General features: G+C 35.9%; 1 protein-coding gene across 5 annotated transcripts in view; it reads right to left on the bottom strand.

Moving 5' to 3' along the window:
- The window catches only part of FRMD6 (FERM domain containing 6), an 82316-nt gene that overhangs the window by 24274 nt on the left and 36091 nt on the right, over window positions 1-21951 (bottom strand). For 4 of the 5 annotated variants that reach the window (XM_012451059.2, XM_012451058.2, XM_012451061.2 and 1 more), the window contains exons 2-6: window positions 17830-18074; window positions 7903-7993; window positions 4972-5075; window positions 3904-3980; window positions 1311-1497 (exon numbers count right to left, since the gene is read on the bottom strand). In XM_012451059.2, coding sequence (XP_012306482.2) covers window positions 1311-1497; window positions 3904-3980; window positions 4972-5075; window positions 7903-7993; window positions 17830-17928 — 558 coding nt within the window. In that variant the 5' untranslated portion in view covers window positions 17929-18074. The remainder of the gene's footprint in view (window positions 1-1310; window positions 1498-3903; window positions 3981-4971; window positions 5076-7902; window positions 7994-17829; window positions 18075-21951) is intronic. The other variant, XM_012451062.2, reaches the window with a different exon arrangement.

Below are 21951 nucleotides of genomic sequence, written 5' to 3'. Positions count from 1 at the left end.
AACAAAAATAGAGAGAATTTTACTTCCTAAGCTGGGTGATCGGTATTCAAGCACATAAGTTACAGGGTGTTGCAGCTGATGGGACAGGACAGGGAGAAGGAATGGTGATAAGGCCGAGTTCCGTATGGCTCTCAATGTACTCAGAGGTAGGAATATGTAGAATTGAGGTGGCAAGAAGATGAATTTGATTTAGGACATTTTGAGTTTGAAGTGCCTATGGGTAAACAGCTACCTTATGGATATAGGGGAGAGAAACAGATTTGGGAGTTGTCTTCCCGTAGGTGATCGTTCAAAGCATTAATTTGGATGAGGTCTCCCAAGATGTGAGTGGTTAAGTGTCAAGTACAGCAGCAAAATTCAGTGAAAGGAATCTACTAGATATGTCAATCCAAAGCAATTCGTGTCAATATAAAGCAAAGGTAATATATATTTAATTTTTTACTTTTTTTTTTAATACATTGATATAGAGCAACCTAATGGGCAGCACCATAAGTAGATTGATGGGGAAAGAAGGCAGATGGAAATGGCTTGAAGAACACTTGTGGGAAGTAAAGAAGCTGAAATAATCAAATATATACTACATTTTCAAGATGCTTTACTGAGAAGGAAAGGCAAGAGTAGTAGCTCTTCTTTCCCTCCCACATTTCTTTCTTGAGGATGGGTGAGTGAGAACCAAACATGCTGTGTATGTTCTTACTGAAGAAGAGTTAGTTTGGGGAGGGGCTGATGATACAGAAGAGAAAGAAAATACAGCATAGACCCAGAGGAATGAAGGGAAGAGACACAGACACAGTGGAGTGGAGAAAAGGCAGCTGAGACAGTTCACGTTTGAATAACTGAACTTATTTTCAGTTTTCTTGCTGAAAGAAGGGATTAGTTCCTCCCCTGGGAGTAAAGGACATGCAGTCGGGAGCCAGAAGTTGACATACTTGTTTTCTCAGCAAAGGAAAGCAAAGAATAATCCTACTTTTAAAAGAGTTATGTTTTTCCTCCTTCAAAGGGAGAAAATGCTGCTTCAGAAGAGTAGGCAAGAAGGTCAAGGACATGTCAATGCCAAAAGGAGGCTGGCAAATTCCAAGCTCCACCGTCAGGATGGATGGCGATCCTCTTCCCCATTCACCGTAAGCAGACTGAGTACATGAAGACATGATGTGCGCCATGTTCTCAAGCGTTAAATTTGTATCTGGGAATCATGAAGAATTTGGCCACAGAACATCTGTGTTCCCATTTCTTAAAGAGCATGAGTAGCAACACAAGAAACTAGAAATACTGAGAGAAAACCCTCTTTTGAATTTAAAAACAGTGCTTACCCAAGATGGGAAGTAAGCCTCTGGCTCGAAGTATTTTCCGTAGTGCTGATTCCTTTTGAAGTTCCCAAGATCAGCCTGCAGGGCAAAGGCTGCCAGCAGGAAGTAGGCCTCCTCTCGGAGTACACACTGAGAATGAAGAACTTGTTTTCTCAGGTGCCAGTAATAATAGTATCTTGCTGCTCTGTCACTAGGAAAATAAAAGAAAACAGAACTCACATTTTGATGGAACAATCCAATGACATGTAAACAGAACCCAAAGCTTGCTCTTCATCTGGTGACAGGAGCCCTTCTGTTTCTGCTCCTCCCTCCCACCTCATTGAAAAGGGAGCGGTTGTAGCTAATATCTAAGAGCTGCCTCACTGAGACTGCAGGGGGTCAGAACCCCAAGTCAGACTATCCAGACAACGAAAATAACATTTCCTAAGGCTTACAGCATTTGATCGTTCAGAGAAGAAAAAGGTCTGAATCATTCTACTCTAAAATGGTAAATATGTCACTGAACAAGTATTAGAATAGAAGCTAGACATGTGTTGTCTGCACTAATTTTGCTACAATGATGCTGCACACATGACATAAATAAGGAAAAAATCTGAGGAGCAATCCTGCTTCAGTGTTTTGCTGTCTTTTTTATTATTTTTTAATGGAACACACTGCAAATGTTCTAAGTACTTTTATAAGTGTTTGTATATATACTCTTCCGGAAAAAAATTTGCTTAATGAAGGTGTTCTTATACTTGTTTTAAACTTCTCTAAGAAGAATGAAATGAATGCTTTCCTTAAATCTTTTTGGGTTTTTTAATTAAGTGAATGTTACTTTTTTGGTATTTTTTATAGGCACATGTCATGACAATTATTATACTCCCCACGAAAGGAAATACTAACAGGGCACTCATTACAATTTGTTGAGGTCAGAAATAAATAGTCACCATTAAATACATTAAGAAGTGCTGAGTGGGGAAAACATGGTAAAAGCTCCAAAAAGCATTTACTGGCAAATAGGATGCTTTTGTGATCAAAGTAAAACTGTGTGTTTATGTATTTTAATGAGCTCATTTGCCTCTACATTATTTCAGGTTCAATGTTTATCTGAGATTCACAGCTAACATCATTAGTAGATAACAATAAACACACATGGGTTTATTTTAACTAAGACCATGTTTAAGTAGAAAGAGCTTAAAAATAAAGCATTTATGTAATTTCTCCTCCTTAGAGCGCTCTGAATGGAGTTTCACTCTTGCTGCCCAGGCTGAAGTGCAATGGCGCAATCTTGCCTCACTGCAACCTCCACCTCCTGGGTTTAAGCAAGACTCCTGCCTCAGCGTCCGGAGTAGCTGGGATTACAGGCATGCGCTACCACATCCAGCTAATTCTGTATTTTTAGTATAGACGGGGTTTCTCCATGTTGGTCAGGCTGGTCTGGAACTCCTGACCTCAGGTGATCCACCCGCGTTGGTCTCCCAAAGTGCTGGGATTATAGGCGTGAGCCACTGTGCCCAGCCTCAAAGCGCTTCTTTTTATAATGCCAATGACACATGGTTTGGACTGGTTCATGCCTGGGAAAAAGGGGCAGAAGCATAGGGATGCATTAAAACTTAGCCGCAGGGGCTAATTATTTGTTAAATATATATATTCCTTCTTTCCAGGTCATGCCACACCTGGCAGGTAAAATAAGTAAAAATTTTATGTAAACTGAGAATAACTAATGAAGTTTCTTAGCCTGTTAAAAAAATTATGGGATTTTTTACTTTTTAATTTGCACTTGGCACTGATAAAAATATCAAGAGCTAATTTTACATATAACTCACTAGCCAAATATATTTTGTTTCTTTCACATGGATGTCAAAGTTTAAAAATATATAAGCAAAACAGAGATAATATTTCTAGTATTTTTTATTGGCCAAGAAAGTCACATCTGAAAGTTTTCCAGCACTGAATCCTCCTATATAGACTGAGCTTCTGAAATGGTGAATTCTTAATCTCTATCCTGAGCCTAGTATCAATCATGCACACTCCTCCAGAAAAAGAATCAACTACCTGCCCTTGTCAAACCGCATCTAAGATTCTGATAGGATAGCGTCACTGGGCTTAATCTTGGCTTTAAAGCTAGAATATAAGCAAGAATATAAGCAAGACCTCAAATGTGAAAAGAAAACCAATCATATAAACATGCATCCACTTTTATAGGAGAGTTCCTGCCTGACTCACTCCCACCTTACCACTGGAAAAGAACATAATCAATCCCCTCACTCTTCACAAAAGTGCTAGTTTCTTCTTGAAAAAAGTATCTTTTTGGAGACTGATTTATGAAAATGTGGAGTGTAGAAAATGTGAGCCAATTATACTGTTAATATTTTCATCAATAGTCTAACATTCATTCACTTAACAAATATTTACTGAATGCCTATTGTATCTCTGTTTTAGGGACTGAGGATATACCAGTATACAAAAAGATTAAAAAGAAAAAAAATGCTGCTCCTACAGAGTTTATACCTTAACAGTTGAAGACAAAGAATAAACACAAGTAACTTATTTGGTATGTTAGAAAAAGGGCTATGGGGGAAAAAAGGTTTTGAATCTCCCCCTGTCCTCTTACCTGATCAATCTGCCATTTTCCACATAGTACTGCACACGGAAGTGGATTATCATAGGAGGCCCAAATTGGTCGATACCCTAAAAACAAAAGCACACACACAAATCAAGCTATTTCTAGTTACTTTGAAAATGGGTTTCAAAAGCAACCAAAATGCAATTATTTGCAAGATACTTTTTAAACACTGACAGTTTTATCTACTTATAATGAGTGGGGGCTTGTAGTAGGTAGACAGTTGTCCCACACAGATACCAGGTTCATATAAAATTAGGAAGTTATAAAGCAAAACAGGGCACCATCCCTCTATCCGATTTGCATTCACTGTAATGCCAATGACAACATAAGTGAAGATAAAAATAAATGCCAGTGGAAATTTCTAGCTGAGATCCAGCTCCTCGCTCAGCTCTGTTCCCTGTGGTGACCATTTGCTCCTTATTACAAATGTTCTCTTGTTCCTCTGACATTCCACATACCAAATTCTAATATGCTGTTTGTTTATTTAGACATTCATGTTCTTTACTTTGTAGTTGGCTTTGAAGTAGCCTTCCAGTTTATTCCAAGACTTCTTAAGTACAAATTAGAGGATCTGTATTACTATTCCTGACTTACTATGGAGGTTCTGGAAACACGAGTGAATTCCCTATTAATGTTCTCCCATGTAAATGAAATTAATGTTTTTGAAATAAAGCACCAGTATAATGAAAGGACAAAGTATCAAATGCAAGTATAGCAAAAGCAGATTTAAAAATTCCTAATAACTTCTAGAACAGCACTTTTGATACCTAGCATAGCCACAAAAGCAAATAATTTTTCCATACTTTTCATTTCAAAGCATTGTTCCAAGATCACTAAAAAGTTATTATCCAACATTATTTAACAGATACTCAAATTTTATTTATTATTTGCTATAAGCTATTAATACTTGATTAATGTGACACTTTAGAACTTACAATTTTCTTTTCCCATTTTCTACTATATAAAGTATTGCTTACAGGTTTCTTCTAATGTATAACAGCTAAAATGAACATTTTTAAAAAATCAAAATAATTTTGCTTATAAATGTAATCTCACCCAAGTGACTTCATATTGTCGTACCTTGCTGGCCTCTTTTTTCCATTCTTTTGGACAATATTTATAAAGCTTTTGTGACAACTCCATATACACATGTTCATTATCTGTACATTAAAAAAAAAGGAGACCAGATGCTAATGAAAGGATTTTTAAAAGAATATAGAAACAAGTTTCGTTTAAAGCCTTAAGATTTGTGAACGTAGTCTGAATTCACATATTACCAAGAAAACCCAGTGAGATACTAGAAAAGGCCCTGTAAACTAGACATTAATGAGATACTTGTGAATTATTTTGCTTTTGCAATACAGAACACATACTATTAAAATATATAATATTTAGAAGAAATGTTAGTTTCCCACTTCTGCTTTTTCTTAGTTCCTAGGGTCATTACGGCTTATAGTCTAACTTCTAACATTGTGGTTGTCAGTCTTAGGAAAACATGCTTTTGTTCAGCTCAAAGACTGCTCTTACAGGTACAAAATAATAAAACAGGGCAGAAACACCATCTTAATTGCTGTGTAAGAAATTAGAAAACACTGACGATATCAGCTCATTTCCAAGTAAGAAGTCTGACCCACATTTTGTGAAGACTAATCTTTATTTCTTGTCTGTGTTCCACACACAGCAAAACACAGCATGACAAAATGATAAACCATTACTCACACTGCCTTTGGGATCAATTTCATGGAAAAAGAAGAAAAATTTTATGAAAAACAAGTATGAATGCCAAAGTATCCCTTCTATCCCTTGTATGAACAAGGGATGATGTTCATAAGATGAACAGAAAATAAGACTGCTAAAACCTATGCTAAAGTGATCTAAACATGTGAAAACAGGTAAAACATAAACACTTTCATATTTCCCAAAGATAAATCTTTTAAAAGAGAGAGATATTTAACAAAAGAAGTCTTTGGCGTTCCTAGATTGTACAAAAATTTAAATCTTTTTTTAAAATTCCTTTTCTCCTATCACTAAAGAGACATCTTCATGGAAAGCTCTGTATAAAAATGTACCTGTTCTGGAAGTGTGTCTCTCTGATTACTCCAAAGATGTGCACACTTTGCTACATTTTGAATCCAAGTCAAATTGGATTTGACTGGAAAAATGCCAGAAGAAAACAGGATGGGTAAAGTTACTCCTTGGTTATAAATGACATATTAGTCAACCAATTTTAATTAAAGGGATAGAAAAGAGATCCCAGACACACAAAAAGGAATGCTACTTAAATCCAGTTATTAAGTCAACTAACACTATCTCCCATCTCTCATGTCACTGATTAAACATGAAATAGACATGACCAGACAACCTTCCTGTCAAAACTGATTTGTGTTTGGCTTGAGTTCTCATCTAAGGAAGCAAAATAATGAACAGAATTAAAATTGTTCACCCTAATAGTACATACATATATTTATAAACTGCCACTATACCTCTACCACCTACAGTGTGACCAGAGCTTTACACCTCAAGAATTTTCAAGCACACATTAATCCTGCAAAGCCAATGGAGTAGTAAAATTTCCATTTGACGTGAAAAAACTGACATTGAGAAAAGTCAAGTGGCATGTCCAAAGCCACACTGCTAGTTAGTGGTGGAACCAGAATTAGAACCAGGTCAACTGATTCCTGTTCCAATGTTCTTTTGCCATACTACCATCTCTTTTTAAAAAAGGACATCTTAAAAATTATTTTGAAACCTAAGGAAGCTATAAACTGGTTTTATTGGACTGACTTGTTGAACAACAAGCATCTAGTAGTAGTTGTAGTAAGAAGAATTAACTTTGAGCATGGAATACTAAAAGTTGCTTAGAATCTATAGAGCCTCTTATCACTCTCAGACTCTCCCCTGAAAGAATGAGTGAAGTATGCACTAACACAAGGATAGAGCTTAGCAACTGTGTTTTATTGTTTTAACTACCACAGGAAGAAACTGAAAAGCAAATGGCTGATTCACAGGGTCCTGATGTGTTTTCCGCTCCATACTCTTTAGCTTCTTCTAAAAAGGCAATTGAAAACAGTTTACATTTTGGGGGAAGGGGCCTTGTTTATCAGCTGACCAGCCCTATACTGACATACTTTCCAACTTAGCAGGTGGAAGCATGTATTGGCCAGATTTCCAAGATATCTCAAGCCTTTAAATTTAAACCAATGCCAGCGTAGAAAATAGTCCACATTCAAATATAAAACAGAATTAAATACACTGTACCAAAAAAATTCTTCTTGACAAAATGAGCAAAGATATATGAAAGACTAAATTAGAGAAATTAAAAAATATCATTTAAAGGAAGAAAGCTTATAATAAATGGCTTTAGAGAAGTCCCAGAAATTTAACCAAAACTAAGGTGTTATGAGAAAAGACAGCTTATATGAAGTCCTTTTCTTAAAAATCTTCTCCTCATAAAGAATATAGAACAAACTGACCCAATATTTCCAAGTCATATAGTCTGACTGGAAAAAAGAGAAAGGGTGAGAGAGAAAAACAGAAAATAAGATTATATTAATAATTACTTTGTGATACTATATAACTAATAGCAAGAAAACCTGAAAAGAGAAGTCAGTTAAATGTCAAAAATTATAAAACAAATTAAATTACTTTTAAGAGTTCCAGCTGCTCCCTGAATGCAAGGAAACAAAAATCAAGGCTATCTTCATTAAAACATGGAAGAGTAAACACATAGAATCTAGATTCCTAAAGAAGAATCAATTTTTAAGTTCAAACTATAATAAATACATACCTAAAATCCTAAATATTATTAAAAATACACAGTAATTGAGGTTAAAAAATACTACACCTACACTAAAAATGAAGATCAGTTCATGAGTATTTCAACTATCATAGTTTAATAACAATATGCCCAATTTAAGTTACAGCTATAAGATGTCATTTCCTCAGGGATAATAGGCTAAATCCATCAGAGAGGGCTCTAAGACTTACTTTGTATAACACTGAGTCCAAAGAGGTGGCAGTCCTTTAGCCGAAGCAGGTCACAAACCTGGACCAGCAACTGGTGACACAGAATCTTAACCTGTAGAGAAAAAGGCATGACTTGAAATAGCAATTCAACTGAGTTCACACGGGGAGCCACAATCAGGCAATTTAACGCATCATAAATGTACTCCCTGAAAGGACAGGCTGACACTAGAAAACAACTGCTGCTTTATCAAAATCACTTTAACCTGGGGCTGTGTTTCAGTAACGAGGATCACAGTACCAGTTTTTACAACATGGTAATAAAGTATAAGACTCACAGATCTTATGATACATGGACAGAACTCTGAAACCATGGTGCATGATAAATGATAAATGAGTTTCGGAAAGTAAGCAGCATAGCCTACTCAGATTACCAAATATATTTATTTGGCAAGTTTCTTTTTAAAAAAACTTTTATTCATTTGTTTTTTAAATTGACTAATAAAAATTGTATACATTTATATTATACAACATAATGTTTCGATATGTGTATATATTGTGGAATGGACAAATCGGACTAACATATGCATCATGTCACATGCATATCACTTTTGTGGTGAGAACACTTATAAGTTATTCTTAGCAATTTTCAAGTATACATCATTATTAACTACAGTCACCATGTTGTACAATAAATCTCTTGAACTTATTCCTCCTAACTGAAATATTGTATTTTTTGACTAACATCTCGCCAGTTTCCCTACCCCTCAGCCTCAGGTAACCACCATTCTACCTTCTGCTTCTGTAAGTCAGACTTTTTTTAGATTACACAGGATTTGTCTTTCTGTGCTTGCCTTATTTCATTATTTCATTAAACCTAACATCTTCCATAAATTGCAAATTATCCATTGTTGCAAATGCCTTGTTTTAAAAGGCTGAATTGTGTTCCATTGTGTGTATGTGCCACATTTTCTTTATCCATTTATCCACTGGTACACACTTAGGTTGATTCTGTACCTTGACTATTATGAATAATAACAAATGGGAGTGCAGATATCTCTTTGATATAATGATTTCACCTCCTTCGGGTATATACCCAGGAATGGGGTTACTGAATCATGTTTAATTTTTTGAGGAACCCCCATGCTGCATTCCATGATGGCTGTACTAATTTAAATTCCCAACAACAGTATACAAGGGTTTCCTTTTCTCCAAAACCTCATCAACATTTGTTATCTTTTGTCTTTTTGATAATAGCCATTCTAATAGGTGTGAGATGTCACATTTCCCTGCTATTTAGTGATGTGGAGCATTTCGTCATATACCTACAGGCCATATGTATATCTTCTTTTGAGGAATGTCTACTCAGAGCAAGCATCTTTTCAAGGAAAGCTTTCCTCTTAATAGTCTATCCTAAAAACTCATTTACTGTACAATGAGTGAGTCTAGACTTTTTTTTTTAAAGACAGGGTCTCAACAAACTTTTTTTTTTTTTTTTTTTGAAGAGACAGGGTCTCTCTTACTATGTTGCTCCTGACCTCAAACAATCCTCCCATCTTGGAGTCCCAAAGTGCTGGGATTACAGGTGTGAGTCACCATGTCCAGCCTGCCTAGCTTTTAATTTGTCATTGTTATTGTCTAATATATTTTTAGTGCCTAAACCAGATTCTTTTTTATAAGTCCTAGCACAATTCAATCACAAACCATATTAATTTGGAATTCAGGCAATAAGTTATTCTGACAAGTCAAAAATTGAATGATAAAACAGTCTTTAAAATATACAATTTTCTTTCTCAATAATAATAATAATAATAATAATAGTCTCATTGCTTTCTCAAATGTTTAAAGAAGTGTTATGGGAGACAGTAATTCTGCTGAGTCTATCTTGTTGACTTCAGAATTATCAAGGTTTGTTAGAATTTGGACTGACTTTAAGAAACCACCCAGGTCAATTTATTTATTCTATAGGAACAGAAAATAAAATTCAGAAAACTTAAAGTCATATCACTAATAGTGGCAAAGGCAGCAACTCACAGCTCATTTGTGTATTAAAATACTTTATTAAATATATATATTAAAATGTTATAACCTGACAGTTTATCATTTTAGCTATAAACATCACCTATGGCATCTCCCCCATATTAGTACCATTTGCTTGACAAATTCTTTTTTCAATAATGATGACAATTAGTTTAAATTATTATAAATTCTAAAAATTTGACTCTGAATTGATAACTCTTTATCATATCTTAATATGGAACTCAGGAAAATAAAGACACGCCAAGACCCCTCGAAAAACTGAAAGTCAAGCAGTTCAGAACTGGTGATAATTCTGATTGTAGTAAGAAAAATTTCCACAATTATTATTAAATAGGAACCAACCTAAAGCATCTTACCCACTGGAAAAAGCAGAAGATATTTAATACCAAAGTAGCCCCAAGTGAGCTGCTTGGAAGTACCAGGAACTTATGCAGGGACAGTGTCTTATTTTATTTTACTTATTTATACTTATTACACTTTAAGTTCTGGGGTACATGTGCAGAACGTGCAGGTTTGTTACATAGATGTACATGTGCCATGGTGGTTCGCTGCACCCATCAACCTGTCATCTACATTAGGTATTTCTCCTAATACTATCCCCTGCTTAGCCCCCAACTCTCTAACAGGCCCCAGTGTGTGATATTCCCCTCCCTGTGTCCATGTGTTCTCATTGTTCAACTCCCACTTATGAGTGAGAACATGCAGTGCTTGGTTTTTTGTTCTTGTGTTAGTTTGTTGAGAATGATGGTTTCCAGCTGCATCCATGTCCTTGCAAAGAACATGAACTCATCCTTTTTTATGGCTGCATAGTATTCCATAGTGTTTTTATCCAGGAGCTGGTTTTTTTTGAAAAATCAACAAAATAGATAGACCGCTAGCCAGATTAATAAAGAAGAAAAGAGAGAAGAGAGAAGAATCAAAATAGATGCAATAAAAAATGATAAAGGGGATATCACCACCTTTCCCACAGAAATACAAACTATCACTGGAGAATATATAAATACCTCTATGCAAATAAACTAGAAAATCTAGAAGAAATGGATAAATAGCTGGACACATATACCCTTCCAAGACTAAACCAGAAGTTGAATCCCTGAATAGATCAGTAACAAGTTCTAAAACTGAGGCAGTAATTAATAGCCTATCAAACAAAAAGTCCAGGACCAGACAGATTCACAGCCAAATTCTACCAGAGGTACAAAGAGGAGCTGGTACCATTCCTTCTGAAACTATTCCTAACAACAGAAAAAGAAGGAATCCTTCCTAACTCATTTTATGAGGCCAGTGTCATCCTGATACCAAAACCTGGCAGAGACACAACAAACAAAGAAAATTTCAGGCCAATATTCCTGACGAACATTGATGCAAAAATCTTCAATAAAATACTGGCAAATCAAATCCAGCAGCGCATCAAAAAGCTTATCCACCACGATCAAGTCGGCTTCATCCCTGGGATGCAAGGCTGGTTCAACATACACAAATCAATAAACATAATCCATCACATCAATAGAACCCACGACAAAAACAACATGATTATCTCAATAGATGTAAAAAAGGCCTTTAACAAAATTCAACAGCCCTTCAGTGTCTTATTTTATATTCGGGATATGTAGTAGGCACTCAGTAAGTGTTCAATGAACGAAAGCCAGAAATCTGATTCCCTGTAGGATCCTCCTCACTTTCGTTCTGTTCCACGACTAGAGACCAAGATCACTCCCTGAATTACTGAGCAAACTATTTTATAAACATGCCATTCAGCATTTTAGGAAAACTGCATAAATGCAATCCCACCCACCAACACCACTGGAGAACACATTTGCCAATGGGAAATCATTATCGTTATCTTTGTGTACAGCTAGCTTGAATAACCTGACAGCCTAGATTTCTGTCCTACAGAAGTCTTATGTCATTTCCAACATTCACTTTAACAGGCCTCTGGATTTTGAGTTCCATATCATCATAATTCTACTTCACAAATAAACTTAAACAATGATAAAGAAGAGGAGAAGGCATCAAATGTCATATAAAATTCTTAAGTTCAACTATATACTACAAATCTGCAACTTAAAATGTTATGTTGTTTATAGCACCTTTAATCCTTAGTTTGACTGTATTTAAAAATGTTGGGTAAGAAGCAGCCAAGATAAAATGCAGTTAAGAAGCTAAAATTCCAAACTACAAACTAAATGAATAGGAAATAAACTATTTTAACCTTGTGTGACTGTAGACCAGATAACTTTATACATTTCCTCCATGCAGCCCATACATTTATTATTGTTCTGCTAGTTTAAATCAAGTATTTGGAGCCTACTGGTAAAGCTCTTCAGCAAATATCAAGTAAGCAGTGGTCTTATTCAAAAACTATAATTAAGTAAGGCCATGGCTCTGAGGTCTTGACTGCTGGGAAAATAAGCTTGAGTGTTCTGTATTTGCATATTATGAGTCATTAAGGCTATGTTTTAGCTGACTGTGAGATTTCTCAAGTTCTTTAATCTCCAGGAGCAATGAGAATGTTAAAAAGTGCTATATAGTTTGAGGTATTAAGAATAAGAATTAAAGCTTTATGTAAAAATATACTCTATATGGACTTTTTTTTTTCTTGAGACAAGGTCTCACTCTGTTGCCCAACCTGGAGTGCAGTGGCATGATTATGGCTCATTACAGCCTCAACCTCCCAGGCTAAAGTGATCCTGCTAACTCTGCCTTCCAAGTAGTGGGGACCATAAGCAAGTACTACCATGCCTGGCTACTTTTCAAATTTTATGTAGAGATTGGGGTCTCACTATGTTGCTCAGACTGGTCTCAAGCTCCTAACCTCAAGTGATTCTCCTACCTCAGCCTCCCAGAATGCTGGGATTACAGGTGTTAGCCACCTTGCCCAGCCTCTATATGGACTTTTAAATTAAAATAGCATGTGATACTAAGTGTTAATGGTTTGTTATTGTGCAAGAATGTTTAAAATATACTCTAGAAAAAAAGTATTGTTTAGTCTTGGTGAAGACATAAAAGCTCTTGGCCACAATTTATATCACTCAAATCTATGGCTCCTACATTTACCATGGCTTTACTTCCAAAATTGTCCCAAGTTTCCATATTTGCCTGATGATTAAAATCCTTTAAAATAGCTTCTACTAATGCAACTCACAAGGAATTCAGAATGACCAAAACACTAAATTTATTCCATATGCAAAAAGGCGACATTCTATCAACCACACCGGTCAGGGAACAAACTTGCACTGTTAAAAATATATGTATAGAAACTATGAAAAGAATTAGTTAATAAAATCATTTTTGCTACAGTTAATTTATTACACTCAAACTCTATACACATTGACTGCTATTTTCTGAACAAAAAGATAACTTTTTGTAGAAAAGGAGAGCCCATTGGCAGCCATGAATTGTTTTTCTGGTAGTGGGGAAGCCTCCACCCTACTTAACCTAGTCCCTCCTTTGGTCCAACCGCTTACTAGAGAGGAGTTTGGGCATAGCAAGAGTCTATATTGCCTGTGTCCTACCTTATATCTACCCTGAAATAAGAAATCCTATAGGTCTACATGGGATTCAGACTCTTCATCTTCATTTCATTGACAAAGTACACTAATGAAATCAACAAACAGTTCAAGGAAATAAAAACAACTAAATTGATACTCAAGGGCTCACTTATGAAGCAATTCACATATGCCAGGCACTTTGCTAAGTACTCATGCATGTGACATCTTTAAATTCTTGCAATGTCCTGTGCATGGGGTAAGATTATTCTTACTTCATGGATGAGGAAACCAAAGCAAAAAAACAAAACAAAACAAAAACTAGAAAATTTGCCCTAGATTGCAAAGTAAGTTGGAGTAGGGATTTCAACCCAGGTCCCTCTGACTCTAAAACACACCTTAATCATGATATATGACTTCACAGTCTATGATCATAGTCCTAACCATATTAGAGAGATTATTATACTAACATCGTAAAAGAGTTGAAAAAGTATAAATTATCTCTGCCTAGGGATTAAAATAATAATAGCAGCTATTATATATGCATCAGAAATTATGCTGAGTGTTAACCCTGAATTCTCACAATCACCCTGAAGCAAAAGTACTATTCTCATTTTAAAGGTGAAGATGTTGAGAGAGGTATAATTAACTTTCCCAACGTCATTCAGATATGAGATTTGAATTCAGGTCTGTGTGTTTTAAGTATATCCACATCTTTTCACTTCCATACTACTCCTCACTTATTCTATAAAGGGAAGACAGAAAGAAAGCTAATACAAATTCAGTACCCACTAGGTACCAGGTACCGGGAAAGTTGCTTTTACAAGTAAAACCGGAGAATAAGCTTAGGCAACTTGTCCACAGGTCACAAATCTAGTAAATTGTAGAGTCAAAATATGAATAATCTCTTCCTCAGCAATGATGATAATATTATTATTAACAACAACCAACATTTATTTTGCCCTTACTATGTATCACGTACTGTTCTAAGAGCTGGGCCATTGATTCATGCCAAAAACACAATCAAGTAACCAGAATTCCAGAGAGTGAAAGAAACTAGGTGCTGCTGGCACATAGATCTTTGCCTGTTTCACTCAAATTTTAGAGTTATCGATAGCATCTATTTAGGGGACCTTATTTTTTTTTCTTTTTTTTGAGATGGAGTCTTGCTCTGTTGCCCAGGCTGGAATGCAGTGGTGCGATCTTGGCTCACTGCAACCTCTCAGCTCATTGCAACCTCTGCCTCCCAGATTCAAGCAGTTCTCCTGCCTCAGCCTCCTGAGTAGCTGGGATTATAGGCATGCACCACCACACCCAGCTAGTTCTTGTATTTTTAGTAGAGATGGGGTTTTGCCATGTTGGTCAGGCTGGTCTCAAACTCCTGACCTCGTGATCCGCCCATCTCGGACTCCCAAAGTGCTGAGATTACAGGTGTGAGCCACTACACCCGGCCTAGGGGATCTTATTAAATGTAGATTCTTGTGTCCTACCTCAGACTCACTATATCAGCATTTTTCCCATCCAAGTACTAACCAGCCCAGACCCTGCTTAGCTTCTGAGATCAGACGAGATCGGGCCCATTCAGGATGGTATGGCCATAGACTACATCAGCATTTCTAAGGAGTGGAGCCCAACAAACTGAATATTAGTAAACTGCCCCAAATAATTCTGATGTACATTCAAGTTTCAAAACCACTAATCTATAGGAGCAAATGAACTGGTTATCTTCCAGTCTGTTCTCTTTAACTATCTTCCTCAGCTGAAATTTTAGTATAAATTAATTTCTTTGAAAATTATAGTCAGCTTTCAGTATTCTTCACTAAGTCGGATTAGTCTTGCCTTCACTTAACTGTGGTTAGGAAGGTGTGGTCCACATCCTGTATGTATGTGTACAAACACAAGAACATACACACATATTGCACCAGGTAAAAAGACAAATGAAAGTGAGAGAAGTTTCTTAAGTGCTTATGCTATATGTCCTAGATTATGTATATTTTTTTAAATGTGGTGGATATCTTTTATATAACTGTATAAAAAGTAAAACAGAATATTCACATATGTTAAGGATTAGATTATCTTATTTTGCTCGTGCCCACCCTGAAAAGAGATATATTGTGAATTTTTATTCAGTTAAAAAAACCAAATGCTGTCAAAATAATACCCCATCACTTCACATATCCAAAAACAATTTTAGATACCCTGAGCAGCAATGTAGCTATCAATGGAAATTCTGCCCGAAAGATGACAAAGTTCACCCAACAGGCAGGCCTACTGGATGCTCAGGCAATCCCTATACAAATATGACAATACAGGAGAAATTAAGAAATTGTGTTGATTCCAAGAATGAAGCCAAAATGACCATGGCAATAAGCAGAAACTTAAAGTTTTTAATAAAGTTATTTAAATGTCATATAAATTTCAGTATAACATTTGGAAATACTGTTTTATATAGCAATTGGATTAAAAATATAGTAACATGGCTAGGCGTGGGGGTTCATGCCTATAATCCTAGCACTTTGAAAGGCCAAGGCAGACAGATTACTTGAGGTGAGGAGACCAGCCTGGCCAACATAGTGAAACCCTGTCTCTATTAAAAATACAATAATTAGCTGTGTGTGGTGGTAGGCACCTGTAGTCCCAGCTACTTGGAAAGCTGAAGCAAGAGAATCGCTTGAACCTGGAAGGCAGAGACTGCAGTGAGCTAATTCACTGCAGTCCACGTCACTGTACTCCAGCCTGGGCAACAGAGAGAGAGATTCTCTGTCTCAAAAAATAATAATAATAATAATAATAATTAAATAAAAATAAATTAAAATATAGTAGCATATAGGAAAGAAAACTAATTCAAATCATGCACTAAGAAAATTTTTCTTCTAAGTCCAACAGAATACAATCTGAAAGCAAGAGTATGAAAGTTGATAATACGGAGGTTGAAAAATGTTAGACATGACACTGATTATCATAAAATTGTTTGGCAGTCTCTACCAAGGATAAATATAATGTAACCTATGATTCACAAATACACTTTTCAATATAAACCCAGAAATATTTCTACATGTACATACACATAAAATGTTCATAACAGTTTTACAATAGCCCAAAACTTAAAACAACCCAGTATCTATCCATCAACAGTAGATGAATAGATTGGGTGTATTCATACATGGAATATCACACAACAATGGAAAAGAAAGAATTATAGTCACATAGATTCACATGAATGAATTTCACAGGCCAAATGTTGAATAAAAGAAGCCAGAAGAGAATAGATACATAACTTCAGCTTCATGAAGCTCATAAACAAGCAAAACTTTGGTGACAGAGATCAGAATAGTTTTTGCCCTTTAGGTGGAAGATATTGACTAGGAGGGGTCACAAAGGATCTTTCTAGGGTGCTGAGAATGTTCTATATTTCAAGCAGGTGATGGTTACATGCATGTGTACAATTGTAAAAATTCATTGAGCTGCACACATAAGGTTTCTATATTTTTCAGTATGTAAATTGTAACTTGATTTTTTTAAGTTAAAAAAATCATATTCCTCAATGTTGAGGTTATGTAAGCAAGCTGACTACTATGACTCACAGACCATAAGCAACAGCTTAGTGTTCAAATGCACAGCCTATGCACCTAGTCCTGGAAATAGGCTAGACTTCGGCTATTCTTAAGATAAAATCAAGATGCATACTAAAAAGCTATCTAAGGCCAACCATGGTGGCTCACGCCTGTAATTCCACCACTTTAGGAGGTCAAGGTAGGTAGATCACGTGAGGTCAGGAGTTTGAGACAAGCCTGGCCAACATGGTGAGAGCCCGTCTCTACTAAAATACAAAATATTAGCTGGGTGTGGTGATGTGTGCCTGTAATCCCAGCTACTTCAGTAGCTGAAGAAGGAGAATCTCTTGAACCTGGGAGGTGGAGGTTGCAGTGAGCCAAGATCACGCCTCTGCACTCCATCCTGGGTGAAAGAGTGAGACTCAGTGTCAAGGAAAAAAAAAAGCTATCTAGGCTGGTGCAAAAGTAATTACAGTCTTTGATATTACTTTCAATAGCAAAAGCCAGAATTACTTTTGCACCAACCTAATAGCAACGATAACCATTTCATGTGTGTGAGATACAACTCTAAACACTTAAGACACAAATTCATATATTTCAATAAAAAGTGTAAAAAGAGCAAAATGTTTGTTTTTCAATATAGTAACCACAATTCTCTAATTCTATCCCAGGTGAGAGAATGTTGACGGTAGCTACACACAAGCCACAAAGTTAAGTTATTATATGTATGGACTATTGAACAACCCAATTCTGCCACATTATTATTGCCCTTATTCTGTAAAGATTTCACCCTTAATCAAGTCGTAAGTTGAATGTGGTCACTGGGGAAAACAGAATACTTAAACATTTCTAAAACTGGATCTACTCACATTTATGATAATGTTCAGAGATTTATCGTCGGGAAGGAAAATGCACACGCTGCGGCGGTCTTGCATGACTCTGTTGTTATGGAAATTCAATTTGTTCATTGTGTTTTGAGCTCTCTGGTGATCAAGGCTGGGCTCTAGGTCCTCGGCAATTCCTCAGGTTCCCAGCACTCGAAAGCCAAGCTTGCCTCCTCATCACACACTCTGCAGGAGAAGCATCATGGTGCTTGACTACGTGGGTTTCATAGCTGTAGAAAAGCCAAGGGGGAGACTCCTGAATAAAGGCAGTGAAGACTGTGAAGAGGTGTCAGGAAGATAAACACAGCACTACTATTCTATGGGCACAGGGACCAGGGACGGCATGTCTCCAGCCAGCGCCACCTTGATACATGAGAACTCACTTAAATTCATTCTGTATTTTGCCCACAAAGTTTTAAACCTTTCATTCACAGTCAGGAGTTAAACTTATAACCAATGACAGCCTCACACATTCAAGGATGTACTAAGTACTACAGGGCTCACAGAAACAGAGATCCTGTCTTGGAGGAGTTTTCAGTCCCACATGGGAGATAAAGAAAGGGTTTTGAATATGAAATGACAAAAACAGCAGCAACAAGAAAATTCTCTTTCTTTTTTATTACTATCAAACTCAAACAAATGTCTTGGCTTTCACATTACATTCATTCTTCAACCATTGTGGTCTGGCTTCCACTTCCTTCATTTCACCAACATGGCTCTGCTAAAGGAAGCCGGTGATCTCTAGCCCATCACTTTAATTGATCTCTCTATGACATTTATCCTGGTTAAGTCCTCCTTATAACATTCTTCTTCCTTAGTTTTTATAGCTCTTTCTCCCCTGATTTTTTTTTTTTTTTTTGGAGACGGCATCTCACTCTGTCACCAGGCTGGAGTGCAGTGGCGCAATCTCGGCTAACTGCAACCTTCACCTCCTGGGTGCAAGTGATTCTCCTGTCTCAGCCTCCTAGGCAGCTGGGACTACAGGCACATGCCACCACACCCAGATAATTTTTTATATTTTTAGTACAGACGGGATTTCACCATGTTGATCAGGATGGTCTGTATCTCGTGATCCACCCACCTCGTGATCCACCCACATCGGCCTCCCAAAGTGCTGGGGTTACAGGCGTGAGCCACCATGCCCAGCCCCTGCCTGAGTCTTTAACCTGATAATGCAAACTTAATTTTTCTATTTATTATTTCATAAACTAATACACAGATAAAACAAGACCGCATATTTGTATAGAAAAGCGTGATGGATTTTGGACATCCCTCATATCTAATTAGTTCTATTAAACATATTAATTGTATTATTTGATTTCTCAGGTTTTTGACAGAGAATTTTGTTTGCAAGTAATAGAAATTTTATCTCCAATTTTCAATAATTACACCCATTATTTCTGTTTTATGTCTCACTGCATTGACAAAACCTTGCAGAATAATTTTAAAACAGAAGTGGGTATTTTCTACTTTTAATGGGTGTGTCTAGTATTTCATATATTTTTGCTAATAGAACACTATTCAACCAAGACATGTCAAGACTAGTTGCCTCTCAAACCATTAGTATTCATATTATTCCTTTCCAGCTACAACTGTAGGATGTAAAAGACCATTTCCAGGAATATGGAACTGTTTCACTAGGAGGAGAGTATATGTAACTATACAATTTTCACAGAAAATACATTAACACTCACATAAATCAAAGCATAAATGAGATAGAATCTCGGCCAATTTGCTTAAGGTTAAATGTCTAACTCTTATCAGCAGGAGGGGAAAGAATATATTCTTAGATAGTTGGCACATTTAGAAAACATAATCTAGTATTCTTTTTAAAGTATAAATAAAACATCATTTATAAAAGAATCACTCAAAACAAAAACAAATGGTAATCATATATATGGTACACTTCATTATTAGGAAGGTGGCTAAAAGCCCATTTAGAAGTATTCTGCTTTTCTTAAAGAATAATAATCGTTTTATATTAGCTTATAGCCAGCACATCACCTTGTGGGGTAATCGGAGGCCTGTGCTATGTTCTCACTAGGATGAATGGTTAACCCATATGTTCTATGACCACAAACTACACCCTAATCTACTCATTTATCTAGAAAAAATGCATGCTTTTAGTTTAACAATTCCAAAGCATCAGTTGAAGGACCAGTATTGGCTGCATCAGATGTCTGTAATTAAACACAGAATCCTGAGCAGGTATAGAAATAGAAATTCTGGTATTTCTACTCATATAGAATCTCCAGGGTCAGGACCAGGTATTTCTGATGTGTAGCAACAGATGGAAATCATCACTTTAGTTAGCGGAAGGAAGGCACTGAGCAGAGGGTTGAATATAATACACTGGAAAAATATCTTAAAGAATTAGGAAAAAGTAATATATCTGAATGATATCACATCATCATAATAGGAAAAAAAAGTCCTCAACATTATCAAAGGTATAAATTTCTACAAGTCAAATAGGTTTGCAAAGTACTGTACCCTATATATGTTCTCTCTTAGAAATTCAGGAAGTGTTTAAGGCTCTGAGAAGACCTGCAGGCAACTTCTTAAATTTAATGCAGTATTTCTCAAACTTACTTGAGCACACAATACATTTTTCCCCCAATGCATATCTATTAAGGTCCTGTAGAACAATATTCTTAGATATACCATTTAGAGATGCAATTATAAAATGATTTTCTTATCAAATACTATATTTCACGGTAAAATTTTTCCCTATATATTGATATATTCCAACATTTAGTCTTCTTTTTTGGTATATAAATCTTTTCAAGAAGAAATTATAAGCTCTGATTAAATGTATCTTAAATTTAAACACTTAAATAATATTCATTCCAGTATAATTCTTATTTAAATCTATACTTAAAATCGAGTTAGTCCTATAATTTTTCACTTCTAATTAAACCAATTAAAGCAGGGCATGTCTACTAACCTCCTTTCCAGAATTAAAAAAAAATAACTAGGAAAAAATATCTTCTGAGCTTTGGGATGTTTCCAGAACTTCATTAAAATAACTTGAAATTTGCATTTGGGTGCAATTTTTACTTATTTTATGGTTCAAATATGCAGCACAAAAGATGACTGCAAGAGGACTACTGAAGCAAATTTAATAGAAGCAGAGTCTACATGAAGCAGTGCTACTTCATTGCTGCTTTTTCTGCTTTGAAGATGGCAAACTAGTAAAGCCCTTAAAGAGAGAGATTAAGTTTTTACTTTACCCAAGACAGCATTAAAGCTGATTAAAAGGTTCCACTGAAATGGCAAAATAGCCATATCTCTAATATGCACCAGTATAAAACTTAATCTTAAATTGGGCAGTCCTAGGGAAAAGAGTTAGATTAAATTTATACCAATTTGAATTCTAGGAGTCACCCTCACAGCTATTTGCTACATATTCTGTGTCCTAAACTAAATTCCAACTCAGTCCCAGGAGGACACATTTCCTACTAGAGGGCAACCCTTTTCAGCCCAACATGTTGTAGTAACATATTTTCCAAGGAACAAAAAATCAGTTTTAATAGTGATCAAACCCCACCCAGCCTCTTTATTAATACCCAACTTACAAAAAAATATGTTAAGCTACACAATTCCCCGACTTGAGTTTTAAGCCCACATTATTATGAGTCCCTTATTTCCTGATAAGTCCCAATGGTTACAAAGTTACTCAGTTTCTTTTAAGAATCAAGAAGCCACTACCCATGGACATTCAATACTGATTTCATTTTTAACAAATTGTGGGAAATAAGCTTTAAAACTGGGTCACTACCCCTAAAAGTATGCATTTTAGTTACAATATATCAATACTGATTTGTTAGTTGTGACAAATGTATCACAATCATGTAAGATGTTAGCAACAGGGGAAACTGGGTGCCTGTGGGTATACAGAAACTCAATACGAACTTTGCAACTTTTCTCTAAATCTAAAACTATGGTAATTTTTTTAAAATTTTAAAATCAAAGGTAGGTCACCAGAAATTTCCTACCTACATAATATAGTCTCATTTTGAATGGAGGCAAAGGAGGATTTTCAATTCTAGGACTGTCTCTTTAAAAAAGCAAAAGGATGGTAATTTCATGAGATTACTATAATCGAAG

This window comes from Aotus nancymaae, unplaced genomic scaffold (assembly GCF_030222135.1).
Source record: "Aotus nancymaae isolate 86718 unplaced genomic scaffold, 86718_ANA_hifiasm-v0.15.2.pri h1tg000062l, whole genome shotgun sequence".
Lineage (NCBI taxonomy): Eukaryota > Metazoa > Chordata > Mammalia > Primates > Aotidae > Aotus > Aotus nancymaae.
The sequence above is the reverse complement of the archived record's forward strand: the minus strand, read 5'-3'. Positions and strand labels throughout refer to the sequence as shown.